Source organism: Accipiter gentilis, chromosome 7 (genome assembly GCF_929443795.1).
Source record: "Accipiter gentilis chromosome 7, bAccGen1.1, whole genome shotgun sequence".
NCBI classification, from domain to species: Eukaryota; Metazoa; Chordata; class Aves; order Accipitriformes; family Accipitridae; genus Astur; species Astur gentilis.
The window spans coordinates 21,629,024-21,649,738 of NC_064886.1; the positions used below are offsets into that span (position 1 = coordinate 21,629,024).

General features: G+C 41.3%; 1 protein-coding gene across 1 annotated transcript in view; it reads right to left on the reverse strand.

Moving 5' to 3' along the window:
• The window catches only part of GALNT9 (polypeptide N-acetylgalactosaminyltransferase 9), a 162,050-nt gene extending 157,783 nt beyond the window's left edge, over nucleotides 1-4,267 (reverse strand). Inside the window, exon 1 of the mRNA XM_049806990.1 lies at nucleotides 3,925-4,267. Within this exon, the coding sequence (XP_049662947.1) occupies nucleotides 3,925-4,165 (241 nt within the window). The 5' untranslated portion in view covers nucleotides 4,166-4,267. The remainder of the gene's footprint in view (nucleotides 1-3,924) is intronic.
• Between the last annotated feature and the right edge of the window lie 16,448 nt (nucleotides 4,268-20,715).

Consider the following 20,715-nt stretch of genomic DNA (forward strand, 5'->3'; position numbering starts at 1 on the left):
AATTGCTGTTGTATTTAATCTTCCCAAAGAGAGCCAAATCAAATTATTATGTGTAAAGAATGATAATCTGTCAAATTCAAGGGAATACTCCAAACTTATCCCTCCACGTCTGCAATAGAACAGGTCAAATAGGTCTAATGTAGAAGACATGGGTAGGAAGACATGATGTGAGCATACATAATGAGAAGATGAAAACTCTCTTAATCTTTGCAGATTGAATGAAATCTAATTACATGCTGTATTGATTGTTGTGTATTACTGGAAAGAGACAGTGAAAAGGGAAAAAGGCAATTACAGTGAAACTGTAGTCTGACCCTTCAATTGCTTTTGGCATGAAAGGTTATGCTCTACTCAGGGCATCAGAAATTCTTTATCCTCTATGGTAAATCATTAGCAACAGACTCAGATGCAAAACTGATTAGGGGAAAAATTCAGTCAATTAAATCTTTTTTATTTTTTCCCCTTTACAAGGAATAGAGGCAAAGGAAGAAAACACCAAGGTATTATCATTATGCCATTTCATGAATTGCTAAGTGTATCTGGTATTAGTACTATGTTGACTGACAATAAATCATATTCATCAACAGAAATACCATAGTAAAAATTAAAAAATATATAGATTCGTGAACTAGATCTAGAATAACATTTATTTTGAAAAACTGAGTTATACCCAAAGTCAAATATTAAGAGGTAATATAAAGTTTCACCAAGGAAATTCCACAGACACATTTAATTGCTTTCCTTTCCCTTTGCATTCTCCGTTCATTTACTTCCACCAAAATCAGCAGCAACTGAGCACAAAGAAAGCTTTCAGAAATACTATTTTTCTAAGTTGATAAAAAAACCAAAGCACGAGCCAACTGAAAACTATTGTTTGGGTGTATGTCAGCACGACTGCAGGGAATCATGGCAATTCTCATTCATTCTATTCTAAAAATTCTCGTTCTGCCAAAGATAATTGCAAGCACCAGCTTTCTCCTGACTTTCATGCATGGTCTTCTGCATCCTACACACACCTCCGCAGGCATTGTATGCACAGTTTTTATTCAGACTGAAAAGTTAATGGGTTCTCTAGTGATCAGTTTTAGGTTGAGTCTTGTAACACTTGTAACATTACTGCTTGTGTTTATTTTTCTTTGCAGAATGTATACTTTCAAATAACATTTCTTTGATTGCATGCAAATAAATAAGTGTGACAGAAACAAAATTCTGTATAGCTGCAGCTGTAGGGCTGGTCTCTCACAGAAGTGTCTTTCTATTGCACTGGATCTTCAACAGAGTCTCTCGAAAACCCAGGTAAGGTCTTACCAGTTTAGGACTAACTAATCCAAATAGAAGAGAAAGATAAAATAAAAGAACACTGAGACTTTATTATCAAAAATATAAGATACTTAATAGGTGGCTCTAAATTTGCTGATCTCAAAACAGAAAGAACCAAGAGTAGAAAACTGAAATACTGATCTGGGCAGACCTACCATAACAATAACATTGAGCTGGACTCAAACTCCTGGTGCTTGCAGGAGTTCTGGGTATGCAAGGAATTCACATTCCTTATGAGTAAAATCCACCTGTCCATGTATGTCTCTCCATCAAGGGTGACTTTGACCTGCCTCATGAAAAAGTAACATCCAAGAAGGTCTCAGATGGCTCACTAACCTTGTGATAAACCAGTATACAGGATAATGTCTGAGAAACCTCACTTGACATTAGGATGAAACTGCACGGCTCCAGAGCAGACAGAGTGCTTCTCTAATACCAGTCTTTCTGTGAGACATGGTAGGGCATTGTCACAGGCAGGGTCCCTTGAATCTCAATGCTACCAGAGCAGCATTATGCCCATTAATGGCATAAGTAATGAGTCATGATATTAAAAACAGAACACCAGCGAGCTAAAGCCAAACACAGGTGCTTGATCCTGATTTCACTTACAGAGATGCAACTCTGATGATTTCAGTGGAGCACCTTCTAATTTTTTACGACTTTTTGATTTTGCTGCCCAGGATGGGGGGGGGAGGGGGGGGGTGGGGGGAAGAAAAAAAAAAAAAAGAAGAAGAAGAAAGCGACAAAGTATTTTTTTCACAATGATGATGAAAAAATCTGTGTTAATGTACCACTGTGTAATAAAAATACCCAACTGTGTTAGAGACAAACTGAAGGGAAATGAATAGGAAATTTGAACAGCTGAGCTTGAAAAACTTTCCATATTTTCCTGCATAAGAACTTTCAAGAAGAAGAAACTTACTGCAGTCTTTATTATGACCTGAAGAAGCAACTTAACATTTAAGTTCAAGTAATTTCACTATGAAGTTCCATATCCAACAAACCAAATGAAAGAAGAAGAAGAAAAAGGTTCCAAAAATAGAGGCATACTTAACAGAGAACTTCCTGTTCACTGTGAAGCCACAGTCTTTACGTGCAACGGTGCCTGCCTACTACATTAAGGACCCCTGCTGATTCTCCAGGGGATGCTACACTGAGATGAACCCCGAGCAGGTAAATCCTACACAAAGTCTCACCTATGAACACCACCAAGAACAAATCAATTTGGGCCAAAAATACCCATTCAGCTGAGCTACGATGGATATAGCTTGGGGACTGATCTAATTCAGTTTGGGAACTCTATGGCTTTGTTGAATTTGGGAGGAGGATTTCCCTCTTAAATCTTACATTCTTCAAAACTGCTCCAGAATACAGTTAGGAAACACAGTTGTTGACACTTTGCCTCTAATTCATGAATGTGTATTTTTGTGACTAACACCCACACTCCACATTCCCCTTCTCTCTTCCCTGTTTTATACAGATGAGTGTGTAAGGGAATGCCTGTTCCATAATGCTTGCTGGCATAGACTGCATATTACCATAACAGTCTAACCTACTTAGATTCATACAGTCATTCAGAAAGTAGGAATAGGAAATACACTTTACCCTAACCCTCCTATTTGTCTGCATTTTGAGATGACAGTAGCCTTTGTTAAATCAATGTTACGACTAAGATTTTCACAAGCAGCCTAGAAGCACGTTCGGTATACTTAAACATATCTACACTGGAAGTTTTATTTGGTGCTAGACACTAATTGTTACATTTGCATTATAATTTCATGTAAAAGTTTACTCCTTCAGCCTCTTCTTATCCAAAGCACTGATGTGTTTAATCACATACCCATTTCTTTGATGTTCCACATGTAAAACTTTACGAGTCTGTGCAAATACAAATGCACTTGTTTTGAAGAATTAGTTTCTATATGAAACGTTAGCTGTCCTAGACAACTTTTATAGCTTAGCCTTTTCAAACTGCCATGGAAGGGCTCTTTGCTTACCTACCAAGATTTTTCAACCCTGGTGAATTAGAACAAAATGTCATAAAAAGAAGTGGTAGATGCTTCCCCTCCTCACCATAGATAATACCAGATTTAAATGGCAAAGACATTTAAATAGACCATTAAAGGTACACAGCGCAAGAACGCAGTAGAATGTTTTTGAAGTAGTTCTGAGACCAAATAGGTGACTTCCAGCTATAACCTAACAACGTATTCGCTATACAAACACCTACCCGTGCAGAGTTAATGCATCCAGGCAAACTGTAAAACCTGGTACAGTTCGTAGGGACTTCCACCAATCCTTAGCCCCATGAACTCTGCAGCCTCCTTAACTTTGCCTCTATTGAGGAAGTCCTGACTTCAGACCGAGAGTTGGCGGGGGTGGGGGGGGGGGGGGGGGGGGATGAACAAATCCCTCCAGCAAAGCCCTGCAGCCAGCTCTTCCCCTTCCCTTCCAGCTCTTTAGCAGCGGGGTCAGCGCGCACGGTGCCCGGGCTTCCCTCCCCAGCGGGCGGGCGCTTCGGGCGCTCTTCCCCGATCTGCGGCACCCTCCCAGGACACGGGGCACCGCGGGACTGGTGCCGCGTCCCCTCCCAGCCCTCCGTACCATTTAGCTGGTTGTAGACCACTTCCTCCAGGTGGTCCAGGCGCTGCAGGATGGACTCCCTGTCGGCCAGGCTGCCCACCTTGGCGCCGCGGCTCCTGGCCCGGCGGTCCGCGCTCCGGACGATCTGCACCAGCTCCTGGGAGCGGTCCTGGATCCTGCAGTAGACGGAGAAGAGGATGATGCCCACGAAGACCAAGATGTTCACCGTCAACAAAGTTTTGATTTTCCGTGCCACCGCCATGGGAGCCGCCGGCGCGGTGGCGGGGGGCACATCAAGGCGCGGCGCGGCCGGCGGCCTCGCGGCCACCCGGCGACGGGGCGCGCCGCGGGGCGCGGAGAGGCGCGGAGCGGAGCTGTCCTTCAGCACCACCGCGCCGCTCCCCGCCCGGCGCCCGCCTTCGCCCCGCGGGGGCCGCGCCGCGGCGGGCTGGGCGGCATGGAGCGCGGGGGCCGCGCAGGGAGCGCGGGGCGCGGAGCCGAGCCGCTGCTGCCTGCGGAGGAGCCGCCGCCGCCGCCGCCGCTTCTCCTCCCCCGGCGGCTCCCGCTCGCCCGCCCTCGCTCTCCGCCGCCCCAAACGCAGAGCGCCGGTGCGGAGTGACGTGCTCCGGGGGATCTCATCTACATGCACACGGTGGAGCCGCCGTGCCGTGCCGTGCCGTGCCGCGCCGCGCCGCCCCGCCTTGCCTCGCCTCGCCCGCGGCTCCCCGCCCCGCATCCCGGCCCTGCCGGGGCCGCCGCCCGCCCCCGGGCCCTGCGGTGCAGCCCCGGCGCTCGCCGCTGGATTCCAGCACGACGGTTCGGGGAACGAGCCAGGGGAGTTGCGTGCTTCTCTTCCACGGAAGACACCCGTGGCCATTTTCCCTTCATTGCCCACGTAGAGGGCCCTTATCCTGCCCAAGCATCACTACAGGCAGCTCCTGAGAACGGACAGGACGAAGATTGTCCTTGTCTGTGGCTGCAGCCCCTGGCAGCGAGACGATGCCCCACCTGCCTCACCCCTGGAAATAAGCTGGAACAAGTTCACGTGCTCCCAGCAAGAGGGATAGCTGGTAATGCGCTCTCAGCTCCACGGGTTTCCCAGCCGCCAAAGTACAACACTGGCTAGTGAACCTACCTGGAGGTCACATGGCTGGCACCACATCCACCCGTGAAGGAAGTTCTTGCCAGGCATACATAGACTCATAGAATAGTTTGGGCTGGAAGGGACCTTTAAAGGTCATCTAGTCCAACCCCCGCTGCAGTGAGCAGGGACATCTTCAACTAGATCGGGTTGCTCAGAGCCCTGTCCAACCTGACCTGAAATGTTTGCAGGGATGGGGCATCTACCACTTCTCTGGGCCACCTGTGCCACTGTTTCACCACCCTCACAGTAAAAAAATTCTTCCTTATATCTAGTCTAAATCTACCCTCTTTTAGTTTAAAACCTTTACCCCTTCTCCTATCACAATGGGCCCTGCTAAAAAGTTTGTCCCCGTCTTTCTTGTAGGCCCTCTTTACGTACTGGAAGGCTGCTATAAGGCCTCCCCGGAGCCTTCTCTTCTCCGGGCTGAACGACCCCAACTCTCTCGAGAAGCCTGTCTTCATAGGAGAGGTGCGCTCAAGCCCTCTGATCATTTTTGTGGCCCTCCTATGGACCTGCTCCAACAGGTCCATGTCCTTCTTATCACAGAATCATACACAGGTGGAAAAAAGCAGCCTAGGCCCTTACTCTCAAACGCACATTCAGTGACCGCTGAAGATTTACCAAGATCTCTAAGCTCGATACCTATGAACATTAAATAAGCCCTTTCAGCTAGCAGCTTCTCCATTCACATTCACAGTGGTCCTCCTTTTTATAATATTTCACTTAGAGGATCGCATACCATAATATGATCCTGGCTGTGGGAATTATTTTCCTTTCATCCTTCCTTCTTGATTTCAGGAGCTGCCAAGCTCAAAATCCAGCAAAAGTTACAACCTCCCTGATTTTACTGTAACTTAGCAAGGCCTGCTCAGGGTTTCTGGACATATAAATTCTCTATTGCTGTCCTACTTCTGACTCTCCTATTGTTCACCTTCCTCAAGGCCCCTACAGGGCCCCTGAGGATGCAGTGTGTTTGAGCCGACATGTTTTTCTGTCTTAGAGGAATTCTCCCCTTGTCTTCTGGGGATCAACAATGAAACCTGTGTTGGAGGGATTGGCAGTGCAGAACAAGCCTAGACTAGGGTTTCACCATAATCTAATCTTACCCTTGGCAAAAGATGCCACACGTTTCTACAGTGTCATCTCTTGCAAATAGGCATGTCACTATAGAAATATGTACAGGATTTGGTTACTTCCTACAGCACTGTATTCTTAAACACAAATAATACCTAAATGCAGGGTCAGATATTCTTTCACCGAAGCAGTAGTAAAACTCTCAGCTCAGCAGAAGCAGCTCAGAACCTGCAATTTTCCAGTGTTTTGATTATTTTAGTAGTATTCTTATTGCAAGTATGTCATAGCATTACGCTTCCCTAGAAATACCAATTTGGTTTAAGAAAATGTATTGAACTAATGCTCAAGTGTAGCTTATTAGATGTCTCTACAGCATTTAATATATTATAGCAACACCTGCTGGTCTTGATATGGTTAAGAATCTGTTAGATCACTACTTCCATTATAAAGTCCAAGTTCACAAGCTGGCCACAAGAATTCAGTTTGGATTCTGACATGAGTGTAGTTTGTCCCAAGAGTTGTAAATCACCTTTGACAATCCTGGAGAGTTTACCAAGTTTTGATTTTTTTTTTTTTTTTTTTTTTTTTTTTTTTTACATTACTGCAGTTTTAAACGGGCTCTTTCAAAGACATTATTTCATCTATGATTGACTTAGGTCAAACAGTTGTTTCCTTTTGCTAAGTAAATGTTCTTAAATGGGCAGCTTAAAATACAGCGTGTACAGAAGAACATGAGAATATGCTTATATGGCTGAAACCTTACCTAACACAATTCAAATAATAGCTAGCTCTTATAGATCACTGTTCGTTCAGAGATCTCAAAGCAAATTAAAAAAGCTATAGTATAAGAGCTGACTGAAGGATGGCAGCAGTGTTTTTGGAAAAATTTCAAGGTCAGAAAATGTTGGGGGTTTTTTTTTGCATTGGAACAAAACCAAAAAGCTTTGAAATATTTTCACACAAACAGCATTGAGCTGAAGCCACTGTTTCCTGCCATAAAGGGTCAGGTTCCAATTTTTCTTCCCTCAGAAAGGCTTATTAATGCCAAAAGAAAACTAGATCAAAATCAATATATGCAACATCTGGAAGTCAGTGAAAATGCTTTTGATGAAACCATACCAATCAGCTCTGATTGTTGACCCATCTTACACACGGGGAATATGGGAAGGCATTGGTAACTTGTTCTAAATCAACTGAACAAGCCAGAGGCAACGCCAAGATCCCATTCCAAATCACAAATCCAGTTTCTTTCTCTCTTGCACACTACTATTCTCTCTCACTATTACTCTCTTACTGATTTTTACTCCTACTCATCTCCATAGGGCTCATATTTTCACTCCTGTCATCCAAGATGGATTAGAAAGCTGCTATAAAGAAACACCAAGATACTGTGTATTCGAATGACAGTCTATGGTTGATCATACTCTTTACATCTCTCTCCTATCACTGTGCTCAGCCCAAATAAACACCTGGATGAAGATGATGTTAAGTAGCCAGAGGTAAAGTCTCTAAAAAGCCAGTCAGCACTCTAAAATAGCCATCTGTCTTAGGCAACTTCCCTAATATAGTAAAGAGATGGTTTATTGCCTTGGGGCACTTCTGGGCTGCTGCCGGACTGTCAAATAGCTAAGGCTGCAATGATCATAGCATTAAAAAAACAAACCTTGCTATTGTCATGGCCCTCCTTGAAACTGTGCTTGGTCTTGTACACTGTTGACCTTGCAACAGTTACTTTTGCTTCTGTTGTCTCTTGGTTACCGCAGAACACTCCATCTTGGCATGAAGATGTTGATATAAAGGAAAACTTCAGTTGCTTCTACATTTACAATCCTGTTCTGCTTAGCTACTGAAGTCAGAGACAGTAAATTTCACTTCAAACAACACTGAACTAAAAGATTTGGAAAAGAACTTTTAGTAAAGCATTGGTCTTGCAGCCATTATCTGCAGAGACCATCGTGCAACTAGTCAAGGCAACAGACTCCAAGTCAACCTGACCACTGTTTATTTGGAGCTACTAACCTCAAACAATACAGAGGAACTAGATTTTTTTCTACCAGCTAGTGAAATCTGTAGGTTGTGCAGCAACTGAATATGACCAAGATACCCATCATCAGCTGGACATTTCCCAAGTTCAAGTTTCCCCAAAAAGTGGTCAAAAAAAGTTATAAAAAAAGACCATGACAGACCTAAAATGTACCATCTCTACAGCAGAACCCTTGGAGTCACCATGCCTTCTGCTGTACAGTCCCAGGTATCGTGGGCACATACCCAGATAATCAATATGACTTTCAATTTTTTATGAGGTGTTTTCTTTTGAATTTCATTTTAACGTCCCTAGAAGGAGATGAAGGAATTGGCTTGCTGATGAAACAAAATAAGTAAGATTTTACTTTGGGGGAGAGTCAAGGAGAGAGTGATTGAAAAGTTACTTGGAAGTTTTTTGAATTTTAAAAAGCTTTCGTTGGGAAAAAAAAAAAAAAAATTCAAGTTAATACCTGTAAAATCATTCCCAACCACTTTTCCAAAAGAACACAAGATTGATTTACCATATCTAAAGAGACATACCATTCTGATCATTCTGCTGCATGATATGAGACATTTTCAAGAATGAATAATGTGTAGAAGAGAAGACTTTGATGGTTAAAGTATTTGAACACTAGCTTTAAAGAAAAAAAAAAAAAAAAAACACACAAAATATTATGCCAGCAATGATCTGCAGTTTAGATTCCAGCTGTAGTTATTCACACACACTAACATCACCTACCATTTTCCTAACAAAATCCCAACTGCATTTACTAGCCCATTGCTTGGAGTTTTAATATAGCCTCATATTCTACTACTTCAAGTAGTACTTATTTAGAAGAAAACAGCAACAAAACCAGACAACAAAGTCTAAGATCTCTGTTAAATTACCCAGACATACAGAACTGAGGCCCTCATCCTGTTGCAAAGAGGTATTGCAGCCCACTGCAGTTTAGTATTTGTGCAGCCCCCTTCCTACCATAGTTTCAACAGACTCTGTAAGAAGAGATTTGAACAAACACGATGTTTGCATGAAGTTTTTTGAAAAAGTAGCTAGCAAGTTAGGAAAGAAATAAATAAGGAAGCCTCTACTGTCTCATACTTCAGATATTTCCAGCCAGCCTCTTATCTTTTCTGCTACAGCTTTGCAGAAGATGGCAAGCTGATATTATAGTGGCACAAGAAGGCCAATGGCCAAATAATTCCTCCGGCAACAACACACTGCCAGGTCCCTAAGGCTTCAAAATGCTGCTCTGCTCATGTTGATGTAGAGGCTTTGGAGCATATTCACAGTTGACCAAATGCCTGTTATTGCTAGCATAGAAGTGCTGTGGCCAGGTAAGACAGAGAGAGAGGAATCCCTAACCTGGTATCCATCTCACTACATTAAAAAGGCTGGAAGCCCAAAAGCCATGAGGGATTTCCCTGCAGTGATTCTATGCTGGGAACATTTAGTGCTGGCTCAGAAAGCAAAGGTGTATGGTGGCTGAATAGCCCTGAATATAATCAACGTCTACTTTACTTAGAGCAGAATGACAACACGCTGTGCTGTGCTGTGATTTCAACCAAGATGAATGTGTTTACTTTAGTAAGATGACCTCTCTGCTACACTTATTACAGACCTGATGCCATAAGCGTTTATTAGTGGGGTCACAATTACAGCATGCAAAGACTCTCATTCATAACCAGCAGACCTACTCAAAGTGGTAGGCATAACACAAGGATTAAGTATTCACAAGATTAGCCTGGAGGTGCTGAATTTTAACTTCCTCTTGAGGATGGTTCTAAATCAAATTAGATGCCTTAAAATCTGAACACATAATTCAGAAATTATATATAAAGAGATATATATCCTTTTAATTTTGGAAGTATTAGTCACTTATTTGGTTACACAGAAGTTTCCTAAATGGAATTTTGGGATGCTTCCTTCTAAAATTGCAACAATTCCCACTTGAACATGGGACAGTTCTTCAAATGTAGAGACTGCACTGTGTTCTAGCACCTGTTGCTGCAACACAAAGATGCACTACCCATATATTCCTCATATTGTATTAAAACTACAGGTTGACTCTTCTTTCATGCTTGTGACGTTGTGCTGACAACCACACTGTAGTAAATAGCATACAGATAAAACCCAACAATTATCCAAACATGCATTAAAAACCCCAGTAAACCTATCATTGTAAAAAAAGAATATAAATAACTGCCAAGACTAAAATATTCAACCCACATGCTTACATTTTACAAAGCTCTAATTTATAAACATTACAGCTCTCACCAATTTTAATAAGAACTAGTTGAGCTCCTACATTTTTAAATCCAACTGCATAGTCCTCTATCTATTTTCTGTTGTATCTCCTACTGTAATTTCAGAATAGGTTTGCTAAGAGAAGATTATCACCATTCACCATGATCAAAGATTATCTGCATGGCCTTAGATTTACTCCACAAAACAACAGAAAAAAAAAAAAAATACTTGAGAACCTCATCTCCCAGAACTGACATAGAGGCTCAGTCCATCTGTGCCTCAAAAAGGGAAGGTTTTTGGAATCTGCCTGGCAGCTGCTGCACTGGCATCCTAGGTTGCAGACTGATGTTTTTGATAAACATCATAACTTACTATAAGGAATTTCAGAGGTACTGTGATAAGATGGAGAGAGACTCACACACTGGAAATAAATCTGGGAAGTTTTCAAGGACAGCTTCTATGCTTATGAGAGTTCTAGTGAAGAAAATAAATGTGCAAAAGATATATAAATGTAATTTAATACCCAGCTATTACAGATACAGAAATTACCTCATTATACTCCTTGAAACACATCTTTACTTATTCCCATTGCCAGAAAACCTACAAAACCCTAAGCAATGGCTAGGCTGTTTGCATGCTGAGACTTCTGCTTTTCGTACTGACCAATGTTGTCTTCTGGTACCCTGTGCTCCCTCTTCTGCTGCAGTCACTGCCTCTGCTTTCATACCCTGTATAGCCTTTAAAGCAGAGACTGCTTTTTGATAGTACTGTTTAAAAAAAAAAAATGGTTCATGAATGGTGTTCCTAATAGTAGGAACAAATCAATCTTTGGCTCTATCTGTCAGTTGACATCGGTGAACTATGACCCTGAGCTCCTCATGGAATCCATTTGTCTCATTTCCACCTTTACTCTTAAATGGCCAACCTTATGGTAACAGAATTTGCAGTCAGTTCTTTTATTGGTATTTAATAAAATATTATCTTAGGCAGAAAACACTGTGCAGAACAAGTTTTATATTAAGGCATGTTTTTAATATAACTGTGCTTTACGTAGAAGTCTGCTTACTGAAAGGACTAGCAAAAAGAAGTGGGCTTTCTCAGATAGATGTTGAATGTAACAGTTCTTCACCAGCACTAAAAAGCTGAAAGGATGTTGCTCTCTGTCCAACCCAGCCGAAAGCCTATGAAAAAGCTGAACATTATCAATGACTTAGAACAGTTAAAAATATTTTGCTACTGGAATTGCACCTTGATCTTTGGCCGTCATCGTCACAGTCCCAATTCTGCCATGAGGTACAGGTTTGTGGACTTCTGCAGGTATTTGCCCAAGCTGATAGACTTGCAGGAAAAGAGCCTCATACAGTATTCATTACTTACTTGTCTCTGTCTTGATGCACATTATTAAGAGATGCATGGCCCTCCAGCAAAATCTTCACAACAAAATTAAGAAACACAGCCAGTCATCGTGTCAAAGTCACAAGAGATTAAATATTCTAAGTCCAGCAGCACAGGGGTAAATTAGTATTGTTACCTTCTGACCCCCAGAGCTGCACCCAGTGCTGGCTTTAAACAATAAAAATAATGAGATTTTTAGATTCCATTTATTTTGAAACAACAACTGGCAGCTTGAAAGAAGAAAACATGTTTTGGCAAATAAAGTTGACATTGACATTTTTAGCAAAGACTAGCTATACGGTGGCTTGTCACTGGGCAAATCTGAAGAATCACTGCTGCCTCTGATGTATGATGTTTTTCACAGGGACAGTGCACGTGTGAGTAATAAAGAACATTTAGTACAGTTTATATCTGCCTTTAACAGAGATCTTAAGGATATTTAAATAGAAACCAAACCATTTCTAGCATTAAAGTCTTCAATGTATTTCTAAAAAATATCATCTTAAAAAAATAGGAAGATAAAAGCTGATGTATGGTAAAATTCCATCCTAAAACCCATGCCAGTAAGAAGCCTTAACAGATGGAAGTAGGATGACACAACCAAACTGATCCAGTTGCATTGAATTCCCAAATATTCCCGGTAAAGGACAAAGTCCCATTTAACAGTTTTGGAGGCTTTTTTTTTTTTTTTTTTTCAATGCACTTGAAAATGAGCCAGTCAGTAGGAAAAGAACACTTAAGACTATATTGGACTATGCAAATGCTTAAAGAACTGTTATGCTGTTTCCTGTTCCAGACCACACAACTTCTCTAGATTTCAATTTCTCCATCTGAAAATTGGGGACAGCTTGCCATAAGCGAAGTGGCAGAATTTGCTTTTTTTAATCTTTATCTCAGTTGATTTAGAGACCATATGCAGCTTAAAACAAATAAAAGTCCAAAACAAGAAAAACATGGAAAACCAACAGATCTGCTACGAGGTACCAGAAGAGCAACATGGTGAGGGGAGCTGCAGGTAGACAGAGACATGTAGGTATGACATGCGGAGATATTCGTAACACTTTTAGCTGTAGATGCTGGGAAGACATTCTCCATTACTCATTAATTCTATGGTGAGCAGATAGATTAAGCATTTTTCCCTCTTAATTAATCTTGCTCTGGGCTATGAAGTTGAAGAGCTTCATTTATTTATATATTTACTTATTTTGAGGGAAAAGTATTTCTCACCAAAACCCTCCACAGTGAAAATGCAGCATCAAAGCCTCTGGCCAAGCTCACAAGCAGTCCAGACTGCGTATGTCTTTAGCCACTACATCATGATATGTAATTGTAGATACAGACCACTTACTGCTTTTGATACTAAATACAGGGAGATATTTTATGTCAGTGGCTTGATTTTCCCAAGTACTGACATTAATACCAGCCATAAAGGACAGATCATATTCCACCTATATAAAAGAAACATGAAATGAAAAGGATCAGGTCTGTAGTTTTATGTTATTTATTATTATATATTATATCCAACATGTGTCCAATTGTGTCAGCTCACAAAAATTTCCTGACATTAAATCCTTTAATGTCTATTGAGCTGCTTTTGATTTACATAAACCAAAGATCAGCAACAAGTAGTGAATAGGCTGCCTAGTGCTGAGCAAAGCTTTTGTTGGTGCTGGTTATTTCCTTCCATCCCTCAGGCACACAGGTCCCTGGGAGGATGTGCCTTGACAGAGGTTAGCAAGGATCTACATCGGCTTAAAATACAGGGGGTTCAATTGCTATTTAACAGAGACAATGTTGCACTGAGCAAGCAGTGCTGCTTGTTAGCATGCTTTGTTCAACACAATTAGTACAGTACCCTGCCAGAGTAAATACTAAAGGATAGCTCAGGTGATAGAGTGAGGTTATTCAACTTTTGACAAAAGGTTAGGGGAATTCTCTTGAAACAGTAATTGTCTGTCACATGAAATACTGCAACTTCTTGAACACAGGAAAGAGGAAACCATAACATGAATTGGATTAGGGCAAGAAGAAACTAGAGGCAGGCAGGTTAATACAGTGGAATCTAATGGACTTAGCAATAGAGTCTAGGGTAGACTAGATAGAAAATAAAGAATAAAAGAAAGTTGTTAAAAGTCTCAAATTCATCTGATGTGTCTGTAGATAAAATAACTGAGGCTGGTTTCCTCCTAGGTCTTAAGAATTTTTGTGGCCACTACATGGATAAGGAACTTCTGCGGTATCACAAAGAAGGGCCTCAGAGAATTTGGCGTGGGACGCTTTCCCATGTGAGCCAAAAAAAAAAGACAGAATGGCATAGGAAGAATAATGTGTTTCTAGGAGTGACAACAATCACTACACTATACAAACAGACCCCCTAGTAATACACCATCTTAAAGACTGAGGGCCCAATCCAGACATAATACCATTGTTATCCGCCTAACTGGAGGTAAGTGAAGTTAATTGCCTGTGCAGGCAAATGTTCTGCAGGTTTGGTTTGAGGAAATAATATTTAGGAAGCCTTCAGAGTGGGCATACCTTTTGCAGAGGTATCATTTCAAAAACATGGGTGCACAAGTCAGGTTTGGAACGGAGGGTAAAAAAAGGCTTAAAGTAAAAAAACCTAAACTTGTAAATTAATCTGGTAGTAGAGCCAGAGGTAATATTCATAGAACAGGTCTTAGCACCGGCTTTAACTGGTCACAGATGCAACTACTGTTTACTATCAAATTCATTCTGTTGATGAATCCTTCAGTCTGTATCTTACAATCACCTTTTTCCCCCATGGCACTTTCCTAAACTTTTTGTTCTCAATGCTTGAATGGAGCATTTATCTACAACTGGACCCTGATCTTGACTGGGGTAGTGAGATGCTTCCATCTGACACATAATACATAGACAAGACAAATAACAATGGGCAGCAGTGTTAAGAATAGTGCGTCTTTATAACATCCACTCTATGTATGACATAAATGAATACATCATATTACTCTTAAAAAAGCCTACTCTAAAATCAGATAAGTGAATACTGCCACATAGCACTATAATACTAATATCATTGGAAGAGCTGGATGTAAAGACCAGATCTAGTGCTGAGAAAATCCTCTGCCTTGAAAATGTAAATTCAGGTAATTGCCTCTAATTGTACATAGCATCAGTGTAAATTCAAACATGAAAACTGAACAAGTGGTACTGAGTCTAACCTCTGTCAGGTAAAACCTTCATTTTAAGAAAATCTGTATCAGAATCAGTGAACTTACGCTCTTTTACACTCACCTAGCTTTCCCAAGCATGGTGGGTTGACCCTGGCTAGACACCGTGTGCCCACCAAAGCCGCTTTACTGCTCCCCCCTTCAGCTGGACAGGGGAGATAAAATGTAACGAAAGGTTCATGGGTCGAGATAAGGACATGGAGACATCACTCACCTATTACCATCATGGGCGAAACAGAGTTCACTTGGGGAAATTAATTTATTACCAATCAAATTGGAGTAGGGTAATGAGAAATAAACCCAAATCTTAAAACACCTTCCCCCCACCCCTCCCTTCTTCCCGGGCACAGCTTCACTCCCAATTTTCTCCACCTCCTCCCCCCGAGCGGCACACAGGGAATGGGGGTTGGGGTCAGTTCATCACATGTTGTTTCTGCTGCTCCTTCCTCCTCAGGGGGAGGACTCCTCACACTCTTCCCCTGCTATAGCGTGGGGTCCTTCCCCCTCTATGAACTTCTCCAACGTGGGTCCTTCCCACAGGCTGCAGCTCTTCACAAACTGCTCCAGCGTGAGTCCCTTCCACAGGCTGCAGTCCTTCAGGCACAGACTGCTCCAGCGTGGGTCCCCCATGGGGTCACAGGTCCTGCCAGGAGCCTGCTCCAGCAGAGGCTTCCCATGGGGTCACAGCCTCCATTGGGCATCCACCTGCTCCGGCGTGGGGTCCTCCTGGGGCTGCAGGTGGAGATCTGCTCCACTGTGGTCCTCCCTGGGCTACAGGGGGACAGCCTGTCTCACCAGGGTCTTCCCCATGGGCTGCAGGGGAATCTCTGCTCCAGTGCCTGGCGCACCTCCTCCCCCTCCTTCTTCACTGACTTTGGCATCTGCAGGGCTGTTTCTTTTACAGGTTCTCACTCCTCTCTCCAGCTGCCATTTCTGTCCCACAGCAACTTTTTTTTCCCCTTCTTAAATCTGTTATCCCAGAGGCACTACCACCATCGCTGATGGCCTTGGTCTTGGCCAGCGGCAGGTCCACCTTGGAGCCAGCTGGCATGGCTCTGTTGGACATCGGGGAAGCTTCTAGCGGCTTCACAGAAGCCAACCCGGTAGCCCCCCTGATACCAAAACCTTGCTATGCAAACCCAATCCACAAAGCATGCTGAAGACAACTACAAGGACAATACTAAGATAAACATAGCCCAAATTCATCTTAAATAAAGTGCAATTTCTGTGGCATGCACAACAGTTCTAAGCCACATCTTCCATCACTTTGTTCCTCAGTTGCACACACAATTGTCTGAACTTGCAGCATAGAGGGCAACCAGAAAGAAAAACTGTTCTTTAAATGTAGCTGACGAGAGGACCTGTGCAGAGTGTACTCACATGAGGGTTTGCTGGGCTCATGTGAGTAACTGAACCATGGACTACCAGGGATTATAGCAGGGTAGAACTACTTAACTTGGAGCAGTAACAGACTCACATTTCTGTGAGGACAACTGGACTGCTGTGTAACGAGATGTCCATTTGGAAATGCTGGACTTCTGGACAACAGACTAAGCAATATCCAGGGCTACATACGTAGCCTGTGGTTGTTGAAGATGAAAGCCAGATTCTACAGATGTGATCCACGGTAGTTTCACATATTTGTAGGCTTAGCAAAGACAGGCATGCACAGTAGAGGAAAAAAACCACTCGATGGCATTTGACTTGTGCCATTGTCTGTGGATTTAATTATTGTAAAGCCTCAGAAACAAGATTTGGGGTTATTTTTCTTCATAATTATTTCTTTTGTGATTTTTACCACAAGAAATTATCTCATTTACCTGCTCGTCACAGTCAATTTATTTGAGAGAGGTAGTCTTGGTTGACTGCAGCATTCAAAAACCAAAAAAAAAGCAAACCCCCAAAAACCTGTAAAGAGCCTTAGCTATAACTGTAAGTCCTTGGTGCTATGTAACTTTTGGAACACCACCTTCAGGTAGAAGAAAAGGCAGATGTTGTTAATATGCCATCTGCTACTGCCAGTGTATCCTAACCCACTGGAGAACTGTGCACCATCAAAACAATGCCTGGGGTGCAGCACAATATCAGCATTAAATCCCAGCCCGAGATCTAGCAATGCCAGAATAACACCAAAAGGCAGGGCTCCACCTTGGGAAATCTCCTTACCAAAGAAAGTATTAAAGTCCCACTGCCGTAGGATAAGAAAGCCTTAAGAACTTGCAGCAAGTTACAACTGGCAAGAGTAAACCTTTTGTCCACTTTTTGTCCTCTGAATCTCTCTCCAAGTTGTAGTACATGGTAGCAAATCTGATAGTGTCTTAAAACGGCTAGAGAAGTATCTGAATACCTTTCTATCCAGTCCTCTAAATCCTAGTAAATCCTACAACAGATAATTCAGCTTTACAGTTGGACCTAATGATCTTAAAGGTCTTTTCCAACCTAAATGATTCTATGATTTTATAAAAATTCTTACCCTAATGGGAATTTGGGGGTTTTAGGGTGCGGACAAGAGGGAAGACAAGACCCTTTTGTTTTAAGGAATGAAAAATCTATATCTGATAGCCAACAAGACACTGAACACTGCCATGATGGACACAATTTGGTATGTTAGAGGAAAATTGCTTCTTCTTTTGGGAATATATTGTCACCAGACAGCTGCTTATACTGGATTAGAAAAGGGAATTAGAAAATGCACAACCCAATTAAAAAGTAATGTTTTGTTTGTTTCTTGCAGTTCTTTTGCTCTTTCATACTAATTTCTTCTGATTTTTACTTAATTTAATATTAATATTGATATTCACAAATAAATCCCAAGGTTCATGTCTTTTTAAAATGCCTCTAGCAATTGTTTTCACACCATGGCCTGATCCTACAGCTGTAAATGGAGCTACACCAGTTTCCAACAGCTCAGGACATAGCCCCAAGCATTCCTCTGGTGACTTCAATGGGAGAAAGACATTCTCTGAACACATTTCCAAACTTTCCACACCATCATACCAAAATGAAAAGGCATTACAGCCTTTCAAGCAAGGACACCCAAAAGAATCTACATCACTTTCACATACATTTATAGAAAAGTTGAAAGAAGGATCATGCTAGAGGCAAAACAGAACAGGATTTTTTCTCTATGTGTTCCTCTGACAGCAGAGATTGGAAACGGAATTGGCACATAACAGAAATGCTAGTACATTAGCTCTACTACCATCAAGAACAGTCCATTAAAATAATAAAGACAGTAACAAGTGATATTTTAAAGCAGCACAGAAATTCCAGAAAACAAACAGTAGAACTGGCTGTGAAAACCTACACAGACTTTAAAAAATACCAATCTCAGATTTGTCATATTTGAGGGCAAATTCCCATTTTCCATCAAAGTGAAAAATAGAGTAAAATCAAATTACACAACTTCAGACAGACCTGTGGACCTTTGAATTCTCTATTGCTCTTAGAAATAAGAAGGGTTTTAAAGATGCAATGCCCCAACTCGTCCTAGTTGAAGAGAACAAAGAAATATAGTTATTTATTAGGTTCCTTTAAAACCTGTGAAAAATTTTCAGATAAAAAGCTTGTGGCACTCCATTTATTCTTGCTTTCATGAAGCAACTTATATGATTAGAAAAGAAATATAAACTTTCTGTACTGAGTTTAAAGAAAAGGTTAAAAAGAGAAAGGAAGAAACAGGGAAAAAAGAAAACCCTCCAAAACTATGATCTTGCACTTCTAGTAAAACCCTTAGTCTTCAGATGAATAAATGTGTCCCATTGTCACATCTATGACACTCTGAATAGTTTCAATCCTGATAACTTCTCATTTTGGGAAGCAAAACTTGTAAAGAACAAGGAACATTATCCAACATTTGTGTGCTTGCAAGTCCATTTTTTTTTTTTTTTCTTCATTTCTGTTCAGTCTACTCCAGCTAACACAGCTATAATCTCTCAGCTGGGCTACCTGCCTCTGCAAATGGGCTCTCAGGGTGCTGGAGACCTACAGCACCCTCAACAGCAGTCTGGTGAGCTTACTGAGTGCAACACATTTGAATTTTAGATTGCAGAATTCCCTCCATCTTTCAAGTGATTCTTGCTTGATGTTTGAAGTCAGGAAAGTCAATTGAAACTTAATTCTTTTCTTCTTTGATTTATAGCAGCTGTGGATTAAGAACCTGATCTGGGACAGATTCAATTGTTTCCTCACTGGAAACAAACTAAGAGCTTTTCTTAAGGTTTGCACATCAAATAATGGTTGTGTGTGTTTTATTGTATTACACCACCATATTTTATTAGAAAGCATTAGTTAACCATTATTTCCTGGAAGTTCACCAGTGGTGCATTCACATGTTGTCAGAACATGGCAACGACTCAACAGCACTCTGTGCTCAAGACACATGGGGACAAGGGGCTTGGCTAACCCAGGAGAGGATTTCATTCATTGAAAAACAGAATTTAGACACACCAGAATGGGCCAAGAGCCTTTACTACAACTATTAGTAGGACTTTTTCCAAATAAACTTTAAAATGGTTATTTTGTTCCAGATTTTCACATCTTTCCACTCTTTTAAGTTTTACATTTCTAAATGACATCCTGACAAGAAGTGGACCCAATTCTGACTCTAAAGAACTTTCAATTTCTTTTTTTTTTTTTTTTCATTTTTGTGAAAAAAACTTAAAGAATTCATTTTGGATATGGATATTTCTCTTCACCAGTGTTTTGATTTAGTCAACAAACAAACAAATCAGTTATTTGTATATCTCCAGTTTCCCTACTAAAGTGTTCCCTTTTTAGAGTTTATCAGAGACAGCATACTTCAAAATAACCCACTTTGGTTTGGGGCTTAGAGAAAACGATGCTTAGTTCATATAAATCAATATACTTTCAGTGAGGAATGTGAAGCTGTGTGTTTTCATGCCAGGCTAGGAACGGACCCATTTTTACTATCTCATTTTGGAGGTAATATTTTTGTTTGCAAATATATGTGCTTCATTACTGAAAAATAGTTAGTTAAAAAAATGTAATTACAGAAAACTTTAATGTAGTTTTTCCCTAAAAAAGGTGCACTGAAATACACAAAGTATTAGAAGATAGGGACGTCATGCTATACAAAATAGGAACCCTTGACAAAAGAGTAATGCTTTGAAAAGATAAAGGGAAGATCAATATGTTCCATCTTTATAGACTCTCATCTTGTATTCTCCTGTAGTCTCAAGTCAAAGCCTACTTTTGTCTGTAGTCTAACAAAGGGTATCAGTGGTATGAAATGTGCAGTAGTTCCTTCTTTATGCCCCCTGATAACTTGTCATTTATAATGAGTCTGAAATTCAAAACAGCTTTTTCTTTACCTGCCTGGTTCCCTTTGGAGAACAGTTCACAACTAGCCGCACTATGGTACCTTGTTTCCCTGCATTTAAAAGGTTGTTTCCTTTGTTTGGTTCCTCCCTGTCAAGCTGTCTAAATGCACTGCCAACGACGGCCAGAGCAGAAAGCTGGGTGAAGAATAAACCTGTTTAGCTGATGTACCAGGTACTGCCATAATTCACTGAACAGTGAACGTAAAGCTACATTGCACACTGAAAAGAAAAATACACCCACATATACACACAACCGCAGGCAAGGATGTGGCAAACCAGCCCCCATTCACCAAAGCTACTAATATTAGGTAATATTAGGGGTGGCACATCTGCACCAAGGGCATGTTGCCTTGCAATAAGCAGCTGAAAATTGAGGCG